The sequence below is a fragment of the Beta vulgaris genome, chromosome 3 (genome assembly GCF_026745355.1).
Source record: "Beta vulgaris subsp. vulgaris cultivar EL10 chromosome 3, EL10.2, whole genome shotgun sequence".
NCBI classification, from domain to species: Eukaryota; Viridiplantae; Streptophyta; class Magnoliopsida; order Caryophyllales; family Amaranthaceae; genus Beta; species Beta vulgaris.
Genome location: NC_079204.1, coordinates 34,645,917 through 34,667,795, shown reverse-complemented (window position 1 = coordinate 34,667,795; position 21,879 = coordinate 34,645,917). Strand labels below are relative to the sequence as shown.

Here is a 21,879-nt window from a genome sequence, read left to right as displayed (position 1 = left end):
AGAGTTACACAATGACAAAAACTGGGGTCAAACATGCTTAATATCCATTTATTTTATTTTGGCTTTTTAGAATTGTTAACTATGTAGAAGTACTAAGCTCCAACTAAACAATACTCCATTCCCAATTCGATTTGATACAGGGTACGAGAATGGATACGCAGATCGCTACACAGAGACACACGCACGCACGCAAGCACGCACCCAAGCAAAGAAAGAGGTATCCAAAAATTACAATGAAGAGTGATGTAATGGGAGAGCACCTTACCTCTCCAAAGTAAGGGGTGTTAAGAGGAGATTTCCTAAATCTTGCTTAATACAATACTATCCTACTGCTGTGCTATTTATGTTGTCTTAATTCTACTGATTGCTTACCTGAGAGCTGCAGCCCCTCACCAACTCAGTCCTAGCAGGGGACACTCCTCTACAGGGGTTTTCAGTGGAGCATGGGGTCCTCAAGTATAAGGGTAGGCTGGTGGTTCCTAGGAAGTCTTCCCTTCCTGACCTGTTGATGGAGTATCATTCTTCTCCTGTTGGAGGGCATTCTGGGGTCTATAAAACATATCAAAGGATTGCATCAGAATGGTTTTGGAAGGGGATGAAGAAGGACATCACTTCCTTTGTTCAGAACTGCCATATTTGTCAACAAAGTAAGACTTCTACCCTAAAGCCAGCAGGGCTGTTGCAGCCCCTTCCCATCCCTCACCTTATTTGGGAGGACCTCTCCATGGACTTTGTGGAGGGACTACCAAAATCCCTGGGGTTTGATACCATATTGGTAGTCATTTATATACTTACCAAGTATGGTCATTTCATAGGATTGAAACACCCTTTCACAACTGCTTTAGTAGCCTCTGTTTTCATTAAGGAAGTTGTGTGTTTACATGGCTTTCCCTGCACCATAGTCTCTGATAGAGACAAAATCTTCACCAGCTTGTTCTGGAAAGAGCTCTTCAAGCTTCATGGTACAGCCGTCCATCAAAGCACATCCTATCACCCTCAATCTGATGGCCAGACCGAGGTGGTGAATAAATCCTTGGAAGCATATCTCAGGAGTTTCATTTGTGGTAAGCCTACCTCTTGGGCAACATGGCTTCCTTGGGATGAATATAGGTACAATACCTCTACTCAGGCCTCTACCCACTGCACTCCCTTCAAGGCTGTGTATGGCAGGGACCCTCCCCCTTTATTCAGGTTTGAACATGGCAGTACAGCAGTTTCATCCTTAGAAGAGCAATTTGCTATGAACTGACATAGCTTGGACACTTTAATGGCAGAAATTAAGGAAGAAAATGAGTATTTGATTGAAAAACAGAAATTACAGCAATATAAAATGATAGTTACAAGCTTTCGAGAGGCTTGTTCTCTCCCATTGAACTTAAGAAGCTCACCCAATTTTTCTTAACAATTTTCAACATGCTTTTCTCCCTCTAATTATCCTTATATATAGTGTAATTACCTTAGCACAACTACCTAGCTTATTCCCCAAGCTACTAATATGGACAATACCTAAATTACCCTTCCCCTAAAATATCAGTTCATAGCACTACCGGCCGCCCAAACTTCCACCTTGTCCTCAAGGTGGATAGTAGTCATTGTTGAATTCTCGGCCTCGATAGTACTTGACAGTGTCTTGTCGAAAATTGATGCCCGGCTTCCACTGGCGTTCAAGCTCCTCATTGGTGAGTCCTTGTACATCTGGTCTTGGAGGTGGTGTTTTGTTGGTGGGAAAAGTGGGTGGACAGTTCAGTTTAGAAAAATGTTGGTTTTGTGAGCTGGAAGGCTGGTGGAAGGTATGTGGAGAGTTGAGCACGCGGGGTAAGAAAATTGGGTTAGGGGAATCATAAAGAAGATGAGGCTGGAAAGAAAGTTGGGTGGGTTTAATGAAATATGGGCTGAGTGGATGATTAAGTTGTGCAATATGGAATGTGGGTGGCAAAATTTGGGTAGGAAGTTGGGCTGATTTAGGATAGGAGTAAAGGGAAATGGAGTTGAGAAATTGAGTGGAGGGATTTCCTAAGGTTTGGGTTGATGAATTGGGCTGAAATTCTAAAATCAAAGACATGGGCCCCAATTCATTAAAGGGTGGGTGAAAGGAGTTGTTAGTATGTGGCCCCTCCAATTCCCTTACTAACTGCCAGACCTCAGGTGCATCACGTGGCCCTAATAGCCAACTTCCATCACTGATATTAAATTTTTGGTCATTGACCAAATTACCCTTAATGACAGCCTCTTCATGTGGCTTCTTCTTCAAGCCAATGAATGACTCATCAAAACTTCCCACATACACTTCTCTTTCATCATCTGTTTCTAGAACTTTCTTCTGAAGAAAATCATTGACTGTTCCACCACAAAATCTGCCACCGGCGATGAAAGTTAGCCCACTGCCGGAGTAAACTCTGGAATTTTTTTTGGGTCCACTCGCCCACCTATTATCTACACATATGCAAGAAGGAAGGGAGGAAAGAAGGGTCCAGAAGTCACCACACATGGAGGGACAGATGGCAACAAAAGAGTTGAGGAAGAACTAGGATACTGACATCATAACAGAAATTAGTTATGGGTAATAGATATTAGAGAGAGAAAGTCCTGAGAGAAAGGCATGTGAGTAAATATATAAATAGGGGGTTAATCTAAAGAAAGAGGTATGCAGATATTAGAATGAAGAGTGATGTAATGGGAGAGCACCTTACCTCCCGAAAGTAAGGGGTGATAAGAGGAGATTTCCTAAATCTTGCTTAATACAATACTATCCTACTGCTGTGCTATTTTTGTTGTCTTAATTCTACTGATTGCTTAGCTGAGATCCCCTAGATCGTAGCCATATTTCGTTATCTTATTAGAAAATCTCAAGGACCACAAGTCAGCTTCCACATCCAGTTACTTGTCCAAGATACGTTATTACCAAGAACAGAAAGGTAAAGGAAGTATTAGAATTGCAGGAACTCTTGATAGCAAATATAAGCTTCAGGAGCTCTTTTCACTTATTATTCGACACTAACAACTAGTTGGAATTCTAATTCACCAAACACACACTAGTAAGTAGTTACACTAAAAGCTACTCTGTTTATTTTACAATGTCATCCTAATCAAATACCCAAAGATTAAATGAGTAGGTAAGAACCAGCATAAGAAGCACTGGAACAGTGAATTAGATGTAGAGCTATTGTAAATGTCATCCGCGACTAAGGTCAAGGTCACCAACTTCCTCCCTCCTAATCTCCTATAACTATCACCGACATTATCTTCCGCGAACTTCATGACCCAGCCATATATTCATTCGACAATAATAACCCAAGATCAAAACCAAATCTTGTACATTGTACCTCTTACCTATTGCCTATATCCAAACCTATTTAAACTGTCAATAGTTCTTGATAGTAATTATGTCATGATTATAATTAAAAAAATTGCCAATTCTGGTTAATACTCCCTCCATCCCCTATTTTTAAGTGTCCATACTCCATATACCATCTTAGTAACTTGATATATCAATCCGTTGAAATCTGAAAGAAAAAGGGGAATAGACAAAAGTAACAGGATACAAATTTGAATAAAAAACAGATAGCTAGAGCAATGATTATGATTCCTATTACCAATGGGCACTTAGAATAATAAAAAACCTTTTAATAAATCCAGATAGGCCATCAGCCCACCCTGACTGCTACTTTAAAAAAGTCCAGGTGAATCACGTGCAATAGAAAGTAGTGCAAGAGACAAGGTAATGAAGACTAACACAATACAGCAGGAAAAAAAACAATTCATTGCAATTTATTACATACGAACACTAGATTGACGATAATTCAACAACTAAATTAAACAATAGAAATAACAGAATTTCCAATCATACCGAAATTTGGGCTGAAGTAAATTGCTTCCACAAGCTATAAGATCCATCGGTTTTCCAGCCTCGAAACAAGGAGGATAGACGTAATGAAGTTTGGGAGCCCGAACAGCGACCTTGACTTTCATAACGGAAGCTCCGTCTACACAGGAGAAAATGAGGGATGATGGAGGAACAGATTATCAGTCACCATAATTCAGACATTTACTTCCCAACAAAAGATAAAGAGAATGCCAAAAAGTAATTGATTCTTCCCACCTCTAGTTATCTCCAACAAAATTTGCTTTAGCACTATAATTCTTCTTTTTTACTTCACAATTTTTTCAAAAAAACTAGATCAACAATTCCTAATATGAAGATCTAGAAACAAAGGCATCACCAATAACTAAAGCACGGAAAGTTGATCCAAAGTGACATGAATCGAGAATGAAATAAGCACGTCAATATCGATGTCTTTTGACACATTTATTTAAAGAAAGTTAACATGATAAACCCATTTAGATAAATCACTATATATATATATATATATATATATATATATATATATATATATATATATATATATATATATATATATATATATATATATATATATATATATATATATATATATATATATATATATATATATATATATATAGGGGTAGGATCACATGAGAATATCTTCTTACATGAGGAATGAGAATGAATCTCAAACAAACGATTGAATTTGAGCTACAACACTTATTCATTAGAGTTATGTAACATAGTTCTTTATTGCTTGGGCGTCCATGGCAGGCGGATAGGAGTGTGATTCATCATCGTAGGAACAATGTGTATTCGGTGCTAATGGATGGGGAAAGGATTAGGTTAAAACTGTTGCTATAAGGTGTGTGATTTTGCCTACTGTTAGCCCTAACTCTACTACAAAAGCCACGCCCTGGTGCCGAGTCTACTAGTGTTGTAGTTGTGCCCCATGTGAGGCGAGCCAAGTTGTGCGGCGTGAACATAGCTTGGACGAGGAAGATTATGTGTGGCTTTCTTTGGCAGCACAAAAGCTTCATATCAACCATAAGCATGGCAAGCCTATGGATGAAGAGCCATTCAAGATTGTGAAAAATATTGGTTATGAAACGTACAAGGTGCTACGTAATCAAGGCATTTGTATTACTCTCTAAGTGGTAGTGATTTTGTTCCGTGCTTGGACGCAACTTCAGGGCATGTTGGATTCTAAGAGGGGGAGTATGATGCATAAGTGGAAGCACAAATGAGTCATGATTCTTGAAGGTTTCCTGAAAGTTCTTTAGCTTTCATAGAGATTTCTTGAACTTTCTTGGTTGTTATTGTTAGTTATTATGCTTTCTTGTATTAGTTTTGCTTCCATGGTTTTACTTTCAAATTGGAAAGGTTTTACATGGTTTGAACTTTAGGTTTACTAATCATTTATTTGATTTAGGCGTGTAAATAGTTAATGGAAATCCTATTATGTTTAGGAATCTAATTTCCCTCAATCATAGGAGTCTTTAGTTGTTGGTGTTGTTTAGGAGTTCTTTGTTAATCTATCCTATTTGGCCATGTGATTAGAGCTATCTTAGGAGTTGATTATTCGGTTGTTTAGCTCAACAAGAAGTCTTAAAGTTTATCTTGTTAATTAGTTAAGTTAGTTTAGGGTTCAAATTAGCTTGTGCTATTTATATGAATTTCTTATGAATAATAACACTAGTGGATGAATTTGATTGAAGTTACTCGAATGCTTGGAATTGAATATTGGCTGTGAACCGAAAACATACAAATCGAGGTTTGTGTGCATCTCCTAATCAAGGTTAGTGAGAGAATGGAAGGAATAATAGAGCCTATCTTAGTTAACATACAAAAAGTTACGTTCTTTACACCCAAAACACATAAAGTTTCGAACTTTGCCATCTTAACGAGAGTTAAAAGTTTAGTTAGCACCATTAGAGTGTTGTTCATAGTCAAGGGTAAGAAAACACATCAATTAGCTCATGTTAGCGCAACCTTAAGATAAAACAATTAGTTATGTACAACTTATTATATTATTAAGTACATATTATATATTGTTATGGAACCTTCATGTTATAACCATGAACTTAATAGTGAATAGTGCAATATTTTGTATTAAAAATTCTTAAGGTAGGTCTTTCAAAATCTGACTCTCTATGGGTTTACACTCGTTAGGGTAAAGTAGATCAAGACCTCTACAAACCCAATTTATGGTAAACTTCATACTACATCTTATTGTAATATTGTTGAAAACATAATCCACCAATATTAAGAAATTTATTCAGGCCTCCAAGCCATAAGGCTTCAATCTCTATTCCAAGTGGCAAATTAACAAATAGGTTACGCTTACACACAAGTGCACAACAATGGAAATAAACAAACTCCCCTCGCACAATCGACAAAGAAATTTAACACACTCAATAGCTAAAATAGTAACCTGGCAGAACTCATAGATCCACCACCTAGGTAGCACTGATACAAATATGGGTACGGTTATGGGGATGGAAAACGGCAAAATAGAAAATTTCTAAAAACGGGCACAGCTCGGATTCAGCAAAATTATATATTATATATATATATATATATATATATATATATATATATATATATATATATATATATATATATATATGTTTCCTTACATTTTTAACAGATATAGAATCATCATCTAATTTTTGTAGAAAAATATTAAATGACATATATGTAACAACATAAACTGCTAATTTTAAAAAGTTTGTAAAAAAAGTCATTAAAAAAAGGCTTTCTAATGTGTCCAACACCCAAATAAATCCCCTTTACAAAGAAAAATAAAATAAAGATAAACATATAAACATTGTATCAGGAAATGCATGGAAAATCCCCTACCTCCAGCTGGTTCGTATCTCCCCAAGCCCCACCTGTCCCCACTTTCCCTTTCTCTACCTTCTTTATCTATATCAGTTAGCCATAAACTTTGCGTTTGTGGATGAAATTCCCAAGAAGGGTTAGAATGGCAGTTCCCGCTCCTTGGGAAGTACCAAATAAATAAGTGCTTGAATCGGGGTTCTGAGCATAAAGATTCCCCTGTAAAAAGGGGACCTAATCCTTGAGGATGTGGTAATACGTCTAAGAAATTATTCCATCGAACGTACTCTCCCCTGGCTCCGGGAATAGCGACATGAACTAAATGTCCTGTCCAAGCCAAGGAACTTACTCCGAAGAGTCCGGATAAGTGAGATGGTTTAGACGGGATTCGGCGTTTTTTCATGGTAAATTCTCTCTCCTCTTTATAACATTAACCCCTCCTTCACCTTTTTACTTGCGCTTTCCAAAGTAGAGCTCTTCAATGAGTATCCGGCCACCACGCAGCCACCGGCCCACCACATCAAAAACTTCTCGCGACTCCATAAAATTGGTCACTTCTCAATGCCAACTACGATCCCTAACCATTCATCCTCCTTCATATATGTTAGGGGGCGTTTGGTTGAGGGTCTTCTGGAAAGGGTAAGGGAATTAACTCATTCTATTCCCTTACTTGTTGTTTGTTTACTCAATTTAATGATTCCCTTTACCCTCTCCTTACCCCCAAAGTCCTCTACACTCATTCCCTCCTACCCCCCAAGGTTTCAGTCACCCTTTCTTTGACTTATCATTGATCATCATTTTGACCACCCAACAACCACCTTACCTGGCCACTCAACCACCACTTGCATGCAACCACCTAACCAACACCTGACCCCTCCACCCATACCGTCCACCCAGCCACCAACACCGCCCCTCCCTAACACCCGCACCACCCACCCAGCCACCAAATCCGACCCACCCAACACCCAAACCACCCACCCAGCCACCAAATCCGACCCCACCCAACACCCACACCACCCACCCAGTAACCAACACCGCCCACCCAACATCTGCACCACCCGCGCCGCTCACCTAGCCACCAAAACCCACACCCACCACTAACCGCGTTACATGCCCACCACCCACAAAACCACCACAATAACCCGGAAACAATTTGAACCCACAAACACCACCCATTACCATCCGAAAACCCCACCTGATAAACCACCACTTACCCACAAACCCTAGAATTTTGTTGTAAAAAAATGGAATAATGGGCAAATACCTCTTATCTTTCATTATTTATAGATTTAGATGGTCAAATTCGACCATGAAAACTCTAGATCTGAAATTTTCATGGTCGAATTCGAACTTCAAAACCTTGAATCCAACCTTTAAAACATAATACAATATGTTGAAGGTGGCGACGGCAGCATAAGGGGAAAGGGTTGGAGCGGCGAGCCGGCGACAGCGGATGGAGAAGGTTGGCGGGGGACAGGTGGTGGGGAAGGGTGGCAGCGCTCAAAATAATGGTGAGAGGAGGAAGAAAGATGGAATGAGTATTTACCAACCAAACATCTCTTTAAATCTAAGGGTTTCACTTTCCTTTCCCCCTCTACCCCTTTCTTGATTCCATTCCCTTTACCCCATGACAACCAAACTCTAGGCCTAACCTCCAACCTTGGTTTTGGAATGGATTCCCTCTCCGAGCGGAGCTGCCCCCTTAGTACTTACATTTTTAGATTTAGTGTTACAAACCCTAGATCTGAGAAAAAGAGAGGAAGAGGAGGGAAGGGTACGTCTTTAAGCTTTAAAATCCGTCCCCATCAACCTCCCCAGCCGTCCCGTACTGAACCTCAAGTCACCACCATTCAAGAGTCGTCTAGGGGACATTTTTCTGACGTATCCGTCCCGTACCCGTACCCATACCCGTCCCCGGTACGGGAAACGACACTCCGGGGAAGTACCCGTGCTTCATAGTCCACCACCATACCACACTAACTCATGAAATGCATGAAGGTATATCAGGCAGTTTCTAACAACTACCCAGGACCCTACCAATAAAGAATAAAAAAGAATCAAAGAGGAATTATTGCAGCCTGGCACCTAAAAGATAAACTTACTTCCACCCTTACTACACTCACATCAAGTAAAAAGGTCAATAAATCAGGTCTAGCAACAAAAATTAATCATAAGTGGCAGCACAGAGCATGCTAACAAACATTCAAAAAGAAATAAAAATATATATGCAAACTTTTTACAGACAAATATCAGCTAACCTCTCATAACACGGTAACTTGTGTCATTTAAGTAAACCAATGCAGCACCCCTTCCAGACAGCATTCCTCCATGTCCCACAGAGCTTCGTACATAAGAAACCGGATCTTCAAACAGCTAAAAAAGAATGCATAATTATAATTAAAAGGTTAAGAAAAAAAACAAGCCAATCCAGCATGAAAAAAGACTTGGGAAAATCGAAAAAAGGAAGAATTATTTCAAGGAATTGTGAAATAGCCAAGGGATTCATTTGACAATTATTTAAGGTACACACCAATATAAGCTTCAAAGATGCATAAATTTTACTTCATCAACCGATTGACTTGAAATCTATAAATGGCAACCCTTCAGAGGTTTACTGAGATGCAAACAATCTTATGCAACCAAGCAAACAAAAGCAAAAGGCACCAGTGGCAGTAAACATTCCAAGGAAATAGGTCCTTACTCCTTAGGTCCTAAAGCAAACTTTTATTGTCGACGGCTATGTTCTCTTCACCCTAATTAAGGTCCTAATTACTTATTCTTAGTCGAACTAACTCAAGTCAGATCAAAAAAATAGTCTTATAACAGACAAGATAAAATCTCTTAGTTTTCTAGAACTTTTTTTGTGGATGTCGTGAGTACAATCTTAGTAGTATATTATTGTTACTACTCACATAAGAAACATTTACAGCACACTTTGACTCTCTTGGTAAATTTAAAGAAATGTAAAGCAAATTATTTACGCATTACCTTCACCCACATATGCTGCGGCATTGAAACAAATATGGTCAAAATTGTACAACCAGGACGAATATAACCCTCCAACTCAACAGGCATGCTGGACAGCCACTGGAATATCTGTAGAATTATGGTAATTAGTCAGCTAAACAGATAGATATTTCTCAGAAGGAAATAGCAACAATGTCACTACTAAACTGCAATATGATCTGTAAAATACTTGGTGCCGAAGTCGTCGGGGAAATTCTGCTGGGTTCCAGTCATAGAGTTTAAATGAAATACGACCTGTAGGGCACTGCAAATGACATTATTAACTAATGAAGTTTATAATAGTTTTTTTTTAGCCAACTATGAGAAAGGCTATAAGCACCTACCACAGACGTGTAAGCACTCTTAGTATCAAGTGGAGAATAATCTTGCTCCGAATTATCTATTGCTTTATCCACGTGAGTAAAAGTCAAAATACTGTCACTCTCAATATTCTGAGATTCTAAAGCAGAGCAAAGGTTTGATACAGTTCCATCTTTAGAATCCTCTTTCTCAGCTATTTGGCTGCTTGACCATGCATTTTCTGTCATCAAAGAAATTTACTTCATAAGAACATATCTTGCCAAAGAACCTGTTCACCAAATATAAATGAAGATATCACATGATCGTTTTCCTTGACTCAAAATTAATAGAGGGGGTAGATTTTAAGCAACACTGGCTACCATTTATAAAAATAGTTTTTAATTTCATAACGCAAACACATTGAAATCAGATATTCATTATGCCTTGAAAAAAGGTTGAAACCACAGGTTGTGTGCGAGGTTCTTGTACTATGGTGCAATGCATATGATGGTGGAGCATCTCCGAAACCCATGAAGAAGGATCCTAAATAATTCAACTAGTGGCTTCTACTTTGGAAGATGTGATGACCAAGATGTTCCAAGTCCATGGATTAGTGAGTCTTGTTCTTAGCTCTTGTTCCTAAGTATTAGGGTCTGCTCGGCAACAGCTTGTTAACTAGCTTTTAGTGTTTTGATCAAGTCAAAACACGTTTGGCATGGTAGAGGTTGGAGTAGTGTTTAAAGTTTCAAGTAGTGGTTAGGTAGCTTTTGAGAAACGTTATAATTCACAGCGTTCAAGAGAGTTCAGTAGCGTTGCACAATTTTTATTTTTTTTAAAAGAAATAATACAAGAAATTCCTGAATATCACACCTTCTTCTTCCTTGAGTTCAATGAATGTGGAGGAAATTCCAGATTTTTCTTGCAAAAGTTCTTTTAAAGTGAAAATCACCTCTTGGGGTTACTTGAGGTGAGAGAAAACACAGAAAAGAACGAACAAATTGATAGTGCTTAGTAGTTCTGGTGTCGAGTCGGCAGGCGGCGGCGGAGGAGCTGGTTGTGGTGGTAATTGCATCAGCCATTGATGGAAGACAGGAGAGAGAGGCAAACATTTGGGCTCCGACGGTGGTAGTTTTCATCTACTTCAACACTTGAAACCAATCAAAACCAGAAAATTTAAAGTTTGAAATTGCAAGAAAAAGAGTGTAGTCGGGGATGATGAGTCATATCCTTTCTGAAACCATTATTTGAAAGCCACTGCTGTGGTTATAATACTGTTAATTTGGGGGTTTTTTTATTTTTATTTTGTTTAGTTGAATTGGGCAATAAAGCTATGGTTTATGATTCATCAAGATCTCAATCTTCATTAATTCTGTCTATGAGTGCAGATAAACAAGTGTTTGTGTTGTTTGTGATGCCAAATTAGTACTAGCAATGATAGCAATCTTCATAAATTTCGTCCATGAATTAGCTTGCTAATTTTGTGTTTGATGTGAGCTGCTTATTGTGCCATTTAGGCACTTCAAAATCAGCATAAGTTATTGAATGAGTGCTTGAATATAGTGGGCTAAGCTGCACAAATTTTGAATCTTCTGGCACTGTGTTTATCTACCATGTTAGGTTTTGTTCTTTTTTGGCTTTCATTTGATGCTTCACCAATTTAATGGCACACCTGTCCTTGTTAGTTTGTAATCTATGGTTCTTTTGTGAATAGACTTTAAAGGCTTAAAATTGAACTCAAAATTTTGACTTGGTGGTAGGTTCTGGTGTTTTGAGATTAGCTACTTTCTTTCATGACTTTGTATCATTATGCTGCATGGTCCTAAGGTTTTTTTTATGCTGCATGGTCCTATGGGGCAAGGAACCATTATGCACATATTTTTCTTATATGCTAAGGAGTATTTTGATTTGATTGGGGTCCAAACAGATCTACATTTTGTGTAGATGAACTGTGTGGTGGCCTCAAGCAGCTATTAGAAGGCAGTGGATAGTCCTTGGCTCCTTGCTACCTGTCTTGCTGCAGCTAATATATGCCGTCAGACTGATATATGCAACAATCTTCCAGGGGAAGCAGGCATGTGGGAAGGATTGTGCAGGTGATTGTAATGAAAATAGCATATAGTAAAAGCATTGGCAAATTCAGACATTAAAATAAACTAAATTCCTTTATCTTTCAAGATTGTGATCTTCACACCAGCCTATAAGCTCTAGCACACAATGAGCTTACTATCTGAACAACTTCCAAGAAGAGACGTAGGTAGGCAGGCCTAATGCTGTCAAAAGAGGCTGCCTTCTGTTTCTGATACGTGATATGAAGGACTATGGGAATGCTGATGCCTGCGGCTGGCATCTGAGCTCTATTGTGTTTAGCAATAATATTTTCCTATCATGAATCCTTAGGGAAAAAGTGACCTACAGTGTATAGATATGAAAGACACTTTGTTAATACCTTTCCCTGCTTCACCATCAGAAAAAACTTCTGTCTGCAAATCACCGTCAAGTTCCTTTTCAACAGCTCCTTTAGAATCAGCAGACTTCCTTCGCCGTCTATTGTTGTGGCGCTCCAGTTTACGTCTACAGCTACGTTTGCCTTCATCAAAATCTGGCAACACGTGAAACCTGCCAGAAAGTACAAAAGAAGATTATAGCATGAAAGAGATAACTATCACTATTTACTGACACCAATCATCCACAATCATAAAAATTTACTTCCTCAAGTCCTGAAAATGTCCAGCACAACTGAAACTCCAATAGTTAAAAGCTCTAACTTTTTCCCTTCAAACAATACTAATATGAAAAAATATTCACATAATCATGTGATGCATCAGCCTAAAACACGTAAGTTGCTGACTTATGAGAGGCACAAGAAGAAGGGCAAATCAGGAAACCTGCTTCAAGAAAGTTTGATACATCATGTGTCAGTGAAGTGTCAGAAGTTTGTTCAAAAGGGTCTGTAGTGCCTCAATAGAAGGCAGAGGAAGGAGCATGTCAAGGTATCAACAAAGCTAAGTATTTCTTAGCTTGAGAGAGAAGTGAGTCTCTCGGATGCTCATCAGTTTTGTAATCCATATATTATTTATACGGATCCAATTGTCTTTTCCCTCTCTCTCTCCGGAAAAAAATCGCGAATATGGTCGCGATCTCGGTAACGATTGCGTTGTCTTAGAGGCTTGGAACAGATGAATAAAACGGATCGCAGCTGACGCGGCATGAATTTTCTAAAAAAATTCACATTAATATGTTCTAACCCTATTTGCAATGTTTTAGTTTATGAAGCATTATTACAACATAAACTAATTAATTATTAAAATATTAATCAACCACCATAAGAATATCATGTTTCATCAGCTATGTAATTAATTCATAAAATATTTTTCGCCAATGTTTGAAAAGAGCGGATGTAACAAGGACAAAAGCGTTCTGACTCGGCGAGTTCGCATTACGGAACGGATAATGCGCGAGAAGTATGTTATTTTTATTATGGCGTTCCGTAACGGGATCTCGCGGAACAGAAAATCCAAAATTCATTTCAAAACAACCGTTCTGTAAGGGAACGCGAGAGTTTTAATCTCATCTTTGCAATGCCACGTGTTATGGATAATTCTTCAAGGCAGTTCATAAGATAATATTTCTCTTCACTTCAGGCACACGTGTTATGGATGACTATTCTACTAATGTACTTTTTCTTTAGTTCATGTATTTGCCTTATGTAGAACATCTACTACTGCGAAAAAAAAAAAATCAATCACTAATATATATACTTGCTTCGTTCTTTTTTCTATTGCAAGCATGAAATATTTACACAATTCACGACCACCTTTTTACTACCTATTGTGATTGTTACATTTGGAAAAATAGTCATGTGTAATCTTGTTAGATTCGTCTTGATATATACTTTCAGAATATTAAATTTCGTGATTTTTACTAAAAAGTAATTAAAGACACCACTCTTTTACCAGTTACAAGTTACCAGCCACCAGCCACCAGCCAAGCCACCAACCACCAACCACCAACCACCAGCCACCAGCCAACAGCCACCAGCCACCAGCCACCAGCCACCTCCGTTCATCTTTAGAAAACACCATTTATAGTTGGGACGATTCTTTAATAACTCATAGTTGAGATTATTAAAAGCACACAACCTATAGTTGCGATTATTTAAAGTAGGTGACCAATAGTTGGATTATTTTGAAAATTTTCGTATATAAGATAAACTAGATCATATGTGAACGTCAGAACAAGGCTTCACGAAATTGTAACCAAACAAGACGATTACTACCAAAAATTAGGGAGGCCTAGAACGTCCACTTTACCGGGTATGGGGAGTTCTAGATGCCTAATTCAAAACTATTCATGACGATATTCTAGATTAAACATTTTCGGACACAACTGAGCATAGTTGTATTATGCATTTAAAAATGCAAAATAAGTAATAGAAAAGCATATAGCCATGGGATCATAGTAACAATAACACTAACAATATTATTAAGGAATTTTGCACTTTTCAGAATCAGAGTTTGGAAAGAGGATCTTTAATTAGATTTAGAGTTGAGAAGGGGATCTTTTACAAGAGTAAAACTAAGCACAAACAAACCACTTAAATTCGTCGATTCCAGAAACCTTCAAGATTTTTTTAAATACAAAGACCTTCATTCATATCCATGTATTTTAGTTATATTCGAATTTTAAAACATCAAGAAAAGCTTAAAGACTCGTTTTTTCTTTCAAGATCCTTCAATTCCTTTAATCCTCGATTAAAAGGCTCTAGACATCATTAAGAATGCATGAGGTACCCACAAGTTCTAAGAAACGCATTTTTGAAACCCTTAAAGTTTGCCAAAAATTCACCACCACCCTTAAAAACTAACGGATGTGTACTCTCCTAGATAAAAGCAACAAACACATCAATTTAACAAAGACTATTTTCCATTTAGTCTACGGGTGTAGAAAAAATGCATGAAGCACTCCGTGTTTATCTAACAATGTTCATGTGTGTTAGTAAATAGGGGTATAGAAAAAAGGAAAAAGAATAAAAAAAAACCTCTATCAAGAAACCATCAGGTGGCGCACAATAAGGGTGTTTTCTATCGTGCACCTCTGCTCTCATGGGACGGAGGAAGATGGGGGTGCCACCGACACCAGGCTCGTCTACTATATGAGCATGTTGGCTAAATCAATGGAACAGTAACTCCAACCCTTGAGCCACTGAGTTCTTCATTGATAGACTTAGTTACATGCAGGGAAGAAAAACTCGGTCGTTCCGTTATGGAACGGCCGCTTTGTAACGGATTTGTGAGTGGTCGTTCCGTTATATATCGTTATGTAACGTTTGTTTTTTAATTCACAAGATTCTCGCCGTTACGCCGTTACAGAACGGTGTAACGCCGTTCTAGAATGTTATACAGGCCAAAATGACCGTTCTTTTCAGATGGGGTCTGGGCAAGAAGAAGATGACAAATTAACAAGCGGTGGGAAGATTGTAGGCAGAAAAAGTAGATTTTTGACATGAAATAAAGCAAAAATCATATAATTCGTATCTTGAATTTCACAAAAAACCCAACATAAACAAACAACAAAATTATCTATATAAACCCCTAACCTAAAAGAGTAGAAGACATAAAAATTAAAAACTCAACAAAGTAGTAGAGGAGAGTAACAGATTAAGAGCACAACACAAAAATCAAATAATTTTCAAATATTCAGGTAACAACTAACCTCAATTTTATTGAACCTTCTAGAGTTTGTTTATGAATTATTTAGTTAATAGTTTTAAATAAAAAGGGGTTCATAGTGATTCCTGAGTTGTAGTTAACATATTATTTTCGCTGCAGTTTAGTTTTCATAATAAAGAGTAAGTTAATGTTTTAAGTTAATGTCTTCATTTCAAAAAGTCTTGCGTTACATCGCGACGGTAACGCTCCCAGAGTCGAGTGACGTAGTTTAGACTTGTAAGGATTTTGGGGGTGTTACACTGAGTGGTGAGTTCGGCGAGGCCACGCAAGATGTGCATGAAAGGCTAACTGAGACTGAGTGAAACATCCCTAACCAGCAAAGAAAAGAATGTGAGCATGTTCTTATGGTTAGTAAAGGGTAATCAATAGGATTGGGATTGCTATAAAGGAGGACAAAAGCAAACAAGTCGTGTCCGAAAATTCTGAAAGCAAAATACTACACCAAAACCAAAAGTTCCTTATGAGCACTATTGTTACACCTCTAAGAGGGTTGGTCATATGAAAAGTAGTTGCCCTGAATATCTAAAGGATCAAAAGAAAGGAGTTTCTAGTTGAGATATTATGTAATACAAGTTAATTTAGCAACTACTGCTTCTTAGGTATTTGATACCGCTTGTGGTTCGCACATTGTTTATAATATGCAAGGCCTTAAAAGAAGTAGAACATTGGGAAAGGGAGAAATAGATTTTCGCATTGCCAATGAAGCACGAGGTGCTCCATTGGAAGTGCGAGTATATAGTCTACTTTTACCTTCATGATTAGTTTTAGAACTTAATAATTGTTATTATGTTCCTGCTATCACAAAGAACATTATTTCGATTTCTTGTTTTGGATTACGAAGGTTATTCATTTGCGATAAAAATACAATTGTTATTATGTGTATTTGTATGATATGTTCTATGTCTCCACTAAGTTATTAAATGGTTTATATGTGCTAAACTTAGAAACCCACATCTATAACATAGACAACAAGAAACATAAAGCAAATAAGTCAAACCTTACATATCTATGGCATTGTCGATTAGGTTACATAAGCTCAAACCACATTGAAAAACTGCATAAAGATGGAATTCTCAAAAATCATTTGATACTTGTGAGTTTTGCTTGATGGGGAAAATGACAAATTTACCTTTTAGAGGTTTCTAAGTGAAAGGATCAACGACCTTTTAGCCCTCATACTTACGGATGTGTGGACCTATGAGTAATTTGGCCAAGGATGGTACAATTACTTCATTACTTTTACCGATGATGTAGGCAGATTTGGATTTGTTTACCTCATGCGGCATAAGTCGGAATCCTTTGGAAAATTTAAAGAATTCCATAATGAAGTACAAAACCAACTTGGGAAGAAAATTTAAGTGGCATTTCACAATGAACTCCACGAGGAACACCACATTTAAATGGCATTTCTGAAAGAAAGAATCGAACTTTTCATGATGAGTCTTACTGATCTTCCGATTTCATTATGGGGATTTGCGCTTGAAACAGCGGCATTCACACTTAATAGAGCATCATCCAAAGCATTGCAAAAGACACCATATGAAATGTGGATTGGAAACGTTCCAAAATTGTATTTTCTAAGGATATGGGGTTGTGAAGCTTATGTAAAACGTTTACTTTCTAATAAGCTTTCACCCAAATCCGATAAATGTATTTTTGTGGGTTACCCAAAGAGACTAAGGGATACTACTTCTACAACCAAAGCGAAAACAAAGTGTTTCTGGCTCGTAATGGTGTCTTTCTGGAAAAGGAGTTTATTTTCAGAAAAACAAGTAGGAGAAGTTCGAAATGAGCAACAAATGGATGAGGTTAACACCTCATCAGAGGCGGACTGGCATGAAAATGTTCAGGAGGCGGTGCATTAAATTCACGTATCTGCTACCGTCCCACATGGACATACTCAGGTCTGACAGGACCATCATTCCGTCAAAAAGATATATTGATTTTCTTTTGACTCAAAGTTCTAAAATAATGATTTTAGAATCAGAAGAACCTACTAGCTACAAAGATGCTTTGTATCCGGAAGATGGTTGGAGGCCATGAAATCTGAAATGGATTCCATGTCTGAAAATCAAGTATGGGACTTGGTTGATTTACCTCATGGGGTAAAACCCATTTGATGCAAATGGATTTTCAAATTGAAAACAGACAAGGATGGAAATATAAGTGTTTTCAAAGCAAGGTTGGTGGCGAAAGGTTTCAAACATATTCATGGTATTGACTATGATAAAACCTTCTCACCAGTAGTCATGGTGAAGTTCATTAGGATAATCCTTGCGATTGCTGCCTTTCATAACTTTGAAATATGACAAATTGATGTCAAAACCGCTTTATTGAATGGGTTCTTGAAAGAGGATGTGTACATGAAACAAAAGGTTTTAAAGATCTAGAAAATTCGAGATTATGCAAACTTAAGAAATCTATTTAGGACTAAAGCAAGCATCAAGGAGTTGAAACCTCATATTTGATAAGGCAGTCAAGAAATTTGGCATTCTCAGAAATGAAGAGTAATCTTGTGTATACAAGAAGTTAAGTGGGAGTAGTATTAATTTTGTGGTCTTATATGTGGATCACATACTTCTCATAGGAAATGATAAAACCATGCTTGAGTCAGTCAAGAAATGGCTTAAAAATTGTTTCTCTATGAAAAATCTAAGAGAGGCAAAATACATATTGGGAAAGATCTATAGAGATAGGTCGAAAAGGCTGATCGGACTTAGTCAAGAGACTTATATTGATAAGGTTCTTGCAAAGTTCAAGCTAGAAAACTCCAAGAGAGGTTTCATTCCCATGCAACATGGCATAACACTTGGCACGACTCGGTGTCCTCCTAGTCCTGATGAGGTCAAGCATATGAGTAATGTTCCTTATGCTTCTGCAATAGGATCCATTATGCATGTCATGATATGCACTCGATCGAATGTTGCATATGCTTTGAGTATATGCAGCAGATACCACTCAAATCCAGGAAATGCGCACTGGATTGCAGCGAAAAACATCCTTAAGTACTTACAAAGAACTAAGGACAATTTTTTGGTTTATGGGGGAGATAATGACTTGGTTGTTACTGGATACACCGATGCAAGCTTCCAGAGTAACAAAGATGATTTTCGATCTCAATTCTGATTTCATTTTTTGTCTCAATGAAAGAGTTGTGAGCTGAGCTCTAAACAGAGTACCATCACGAATTCTACAACAGAGGTTGAGTATATTGCAGCGGCTGATGAAGCAAAGGAAGCTGTTTAGATCAAAAAGTTCATTGGTTAGCTTGGTGTAGTTCGTAGCATTGAGAATGGCATTGAGTTGTATTGCGACAATAACGGTGTCACTGCTGAGTCTAAGGAACCCAGATCGCATCAAAGGTCTAAAGATATGCTCAGAAAATTCCATCTTATGCGAGAGATCGTTAGAAGAGAGGATGTGAAAGTAAGCAAGGTTCATACTGACTAAACTGCTTGCTCAACCTAAGCATGAGTATCATACTAGGTCTATGTGGCTTAAGCATATGGAAGAATAGCCTTAAGTTGTTTACTTCATGTTTACAATTGTAAAGACATTTATTATGCTTTGGATGTTTATCAATAAAAATCCGTTTCTTAATTAATTGTTTGGTTTAGTATTAGATAAAATGTCTAAATAATTTGTGTTTTCAAATAGGATTATCAAAAACGTTTTGATTATGAAACCCTATAAAGTGAACAGAAATCACAATTTATTTAAAGTCCCTAGTCTAAATCACTAAATTAGACGTAAGTGATTCATTTAAAAGACTAGTATATATAAAAATTGATAGAGCAATTCCATGGGCTATGGAGACATACAGATGTCTAATTGATTATATGGATGCATAATTAATACATTGAGACTTAACCTAATTTAAAAGTATAATCAAACTACTATATGTAGTGGATTCCTTAGACATGAGTATGTCTTCATAACCACAATATAATTAGTTTAACTTTGACACTGTTAAACGCTGCACCGTAAAAGGAGATTATAAAGGCAGTAATCAGGTGAGCTAAGAATTGAGTGGGAGTTATGATCATACCAGAGTGGATAAGTCCTCATATTAAATAGGAATGGTGTATGGGCCTCTTGAGGAGCGAGAACTAGGAGATTGCATGGCCATGCGGAATAGGATTAAAGAGAATCCTTATTTGAGCAGTTCAAACTCAACGATCAAGGAACATAAATTTGAGAATAACATTGTGTTATCAAATTTGACATTAAGTGGCTTAAGGAATTTAACATATTTGACATTAAGTGGCTTAAGGAATTTAACATTGCGCTCTTGTACAAGTGGGAGATTAAAGGAATATGTCTTTACACATCCCGACAATTACTAAATATAAATAGGAATAATATTATGAAGATAATAAAGTTAATTATTTTAGTAATCGTATTTTCTTGTTAGAGAATAAATATGATTAATTAAGAGGACAATATTGATTGGGCCTATAACTAAAATATATTAATCCTATGAGGTCACACGTTGTAGCACAAGTTGGACAAAGCAATCCAAATCCGTTTAGAATTAGGGTTGGGCCATTCCAAAGGAGAATAGAAGGAGAATTAGCCAGGGACTCTTCTATTATATATATATAGGATATAATATTAGGGTTTAGGTGTTCAGTAATCAGTTTCTTCTCACAAGATAAGTGAAACCCTAAAATCTATTCCCTCAACCCCGCCGCCTATATCATTCTAGCGCATAGGGAAATCACGCTACAAAGGTTTGATATTTAATATCTATTGAATGATTTATGTGTCTGCTTATGTTTGTGATTCTACTATAGATGTTATGAAATTGTTTCCCGAAATTCCGCTATTTGAATCTATATATTCCTACAGAAATAATATGTCGAACAAAGATGCAAAAATGAAATAGATAAATCTGGAGATACATACTTGCCACACTGTTGACAATATCTTTTGCTCTGACCATCAAGCACAACTGAAGTGGCATTGGCACACACCAAACAAACCCGATGTCGCCGGTGATACCCTTTGAGCTCACGAATATCAGCCTCACACCCCGGCACCTGGCATCTTGCTACCCCAGGCATTCGCCCAATCCTAGGCCGCTTCTTTCCAGGCCCAGCTTCTTCTTCCTCCATCATCATCATGGCATCCAACTCTGGACAAGCGCACGGCACTATCCCTGCCAAAAAGTTCTCGCAACTCATCCTTGGGTCTCGCTTTCGCACCCGATCAGACGACCCCGTTTCGGCTCCATTCTCCGTCAATGATTTCTCCAACTCACCCCCACTCTCTGTCGGATAAACTACAGGTAACTGATTCTCCCCGTGATCGGAAACCTCCAGATTGAGGAGCAATTGATCATCAATTGTAAAATCAAGAAGCTCACTCCACTCAAATTGCGTCGCCGATTCTTCTTCTCCGGCAGTCAACGGTGGTATTTCCATGGCGGGAAATCGAAAACCCTAGCTCTTCAGAACCCTAATTCTAGGTTTAATCGATAATAATATGACAATTTTTGGGGGTTGAGCTGAATTTAGGTGAGGGTTGTTGGCGAAAAAGGAAAGAAGAGGAGAGAGAAAGAAGAGCGAGAAAATGGGAAGGGTGGAAACTAAGGAAATGGTGATGTTGAGAAGTCAGCGATTAGTTGGTGGATGTCTCAAAAAAATGATTGGGTTTTTTCGTGGTCTGATTTTTATCTGTTGGTGAAACTCAAATTATCATTGTCAACATGACGACATTTGTTTTTGGCCTTTTAGAAGATGCAACTGCTGCTGTGGACATGTAGACATGTAGTGCTATACTGCTATTAACTCATGTTGAGTTCCTTTTCTCTTTTTCAAATAACGCTATGTTTGGTTTACCTAAAATTTTCTGATTTGAACTTATGATCTGATCTAATCTGATCTTATTTTTTCTGTTCTGATCTGATCTAATCTAATCTGAAATGATCTGATTTACAACATCTTATCTTTTATAAAATATATTATTCCTCAAGAAATTTAATTGCTTTTCTTGCTGCATTTTGTTGTAAAGGACCTAGTTATATAGATAACAATCCAACAAATCTTAGAGGTCCAGGAGCGCTTGGAATTCTATGAAGATCGACATATGCTTCTATTTTATCATGAATTGCCTTATAAATGCCAATATATGCATGTGGTAGACTTAACTGCATTA

The 21,879-nt window shown here is 37.6% G+C and overlaps 1 protein-coding gene across 2 annotated transcripts in view; it reads right to left on the bottom strand.

The window, feature by feature from the left end:
* Positions 1 to 21,400, bottom strand: part of LOC104883499 (squamosa promoter-binding-like protein 7) — a 30,334-nt gene extending 8,934 nt beyond the window's left edge. Inside the window, exons 1-7 of one of the 2 annotated variants that reach the window (XM_048641408.2) lie at positions 20,629 to 21,400; positions 12,438 to 12,607; positions 10,036 to 10,232; positions 9,860 to 9,946; positions 9,674 to 9,781; positions 8,944 to 9,058; positions 3,848 to 3,983 (exon numbers count right to left, since the gene is read on the bottom strand). In XM_048641408.2, the coding sequence (XP_048497365.1) occupies positions 3,848 to 3,983; positions 8,944 to 9,058; positions 9,674 to 9,781; positions 9,860 to 9,946; positions 10,036 to 10,232; positions 12,438 to 12,607; positions 20,629 to 21,146 (1,331 nt within the window). In that variant the 5' untranslated portion in view covers positions 21,147 to 21,400. Of the gene's footprint in view, positions 1 to 3,847; positions 3,984 to 8,943; positions 9,059 to 9,673; positions 9,782 to 9,859; positions 9,957 to 10,035; positions 10,233 to 12,437; positions 12,608 to 20,628 lie in introns of both variants that reach the window. The other variant, XM_010668029.4, reaches the window with a different exon arrangement.
* Between the last annotated feature and the right edge of the window lie 479 nt (positions 21,401 to 21,879).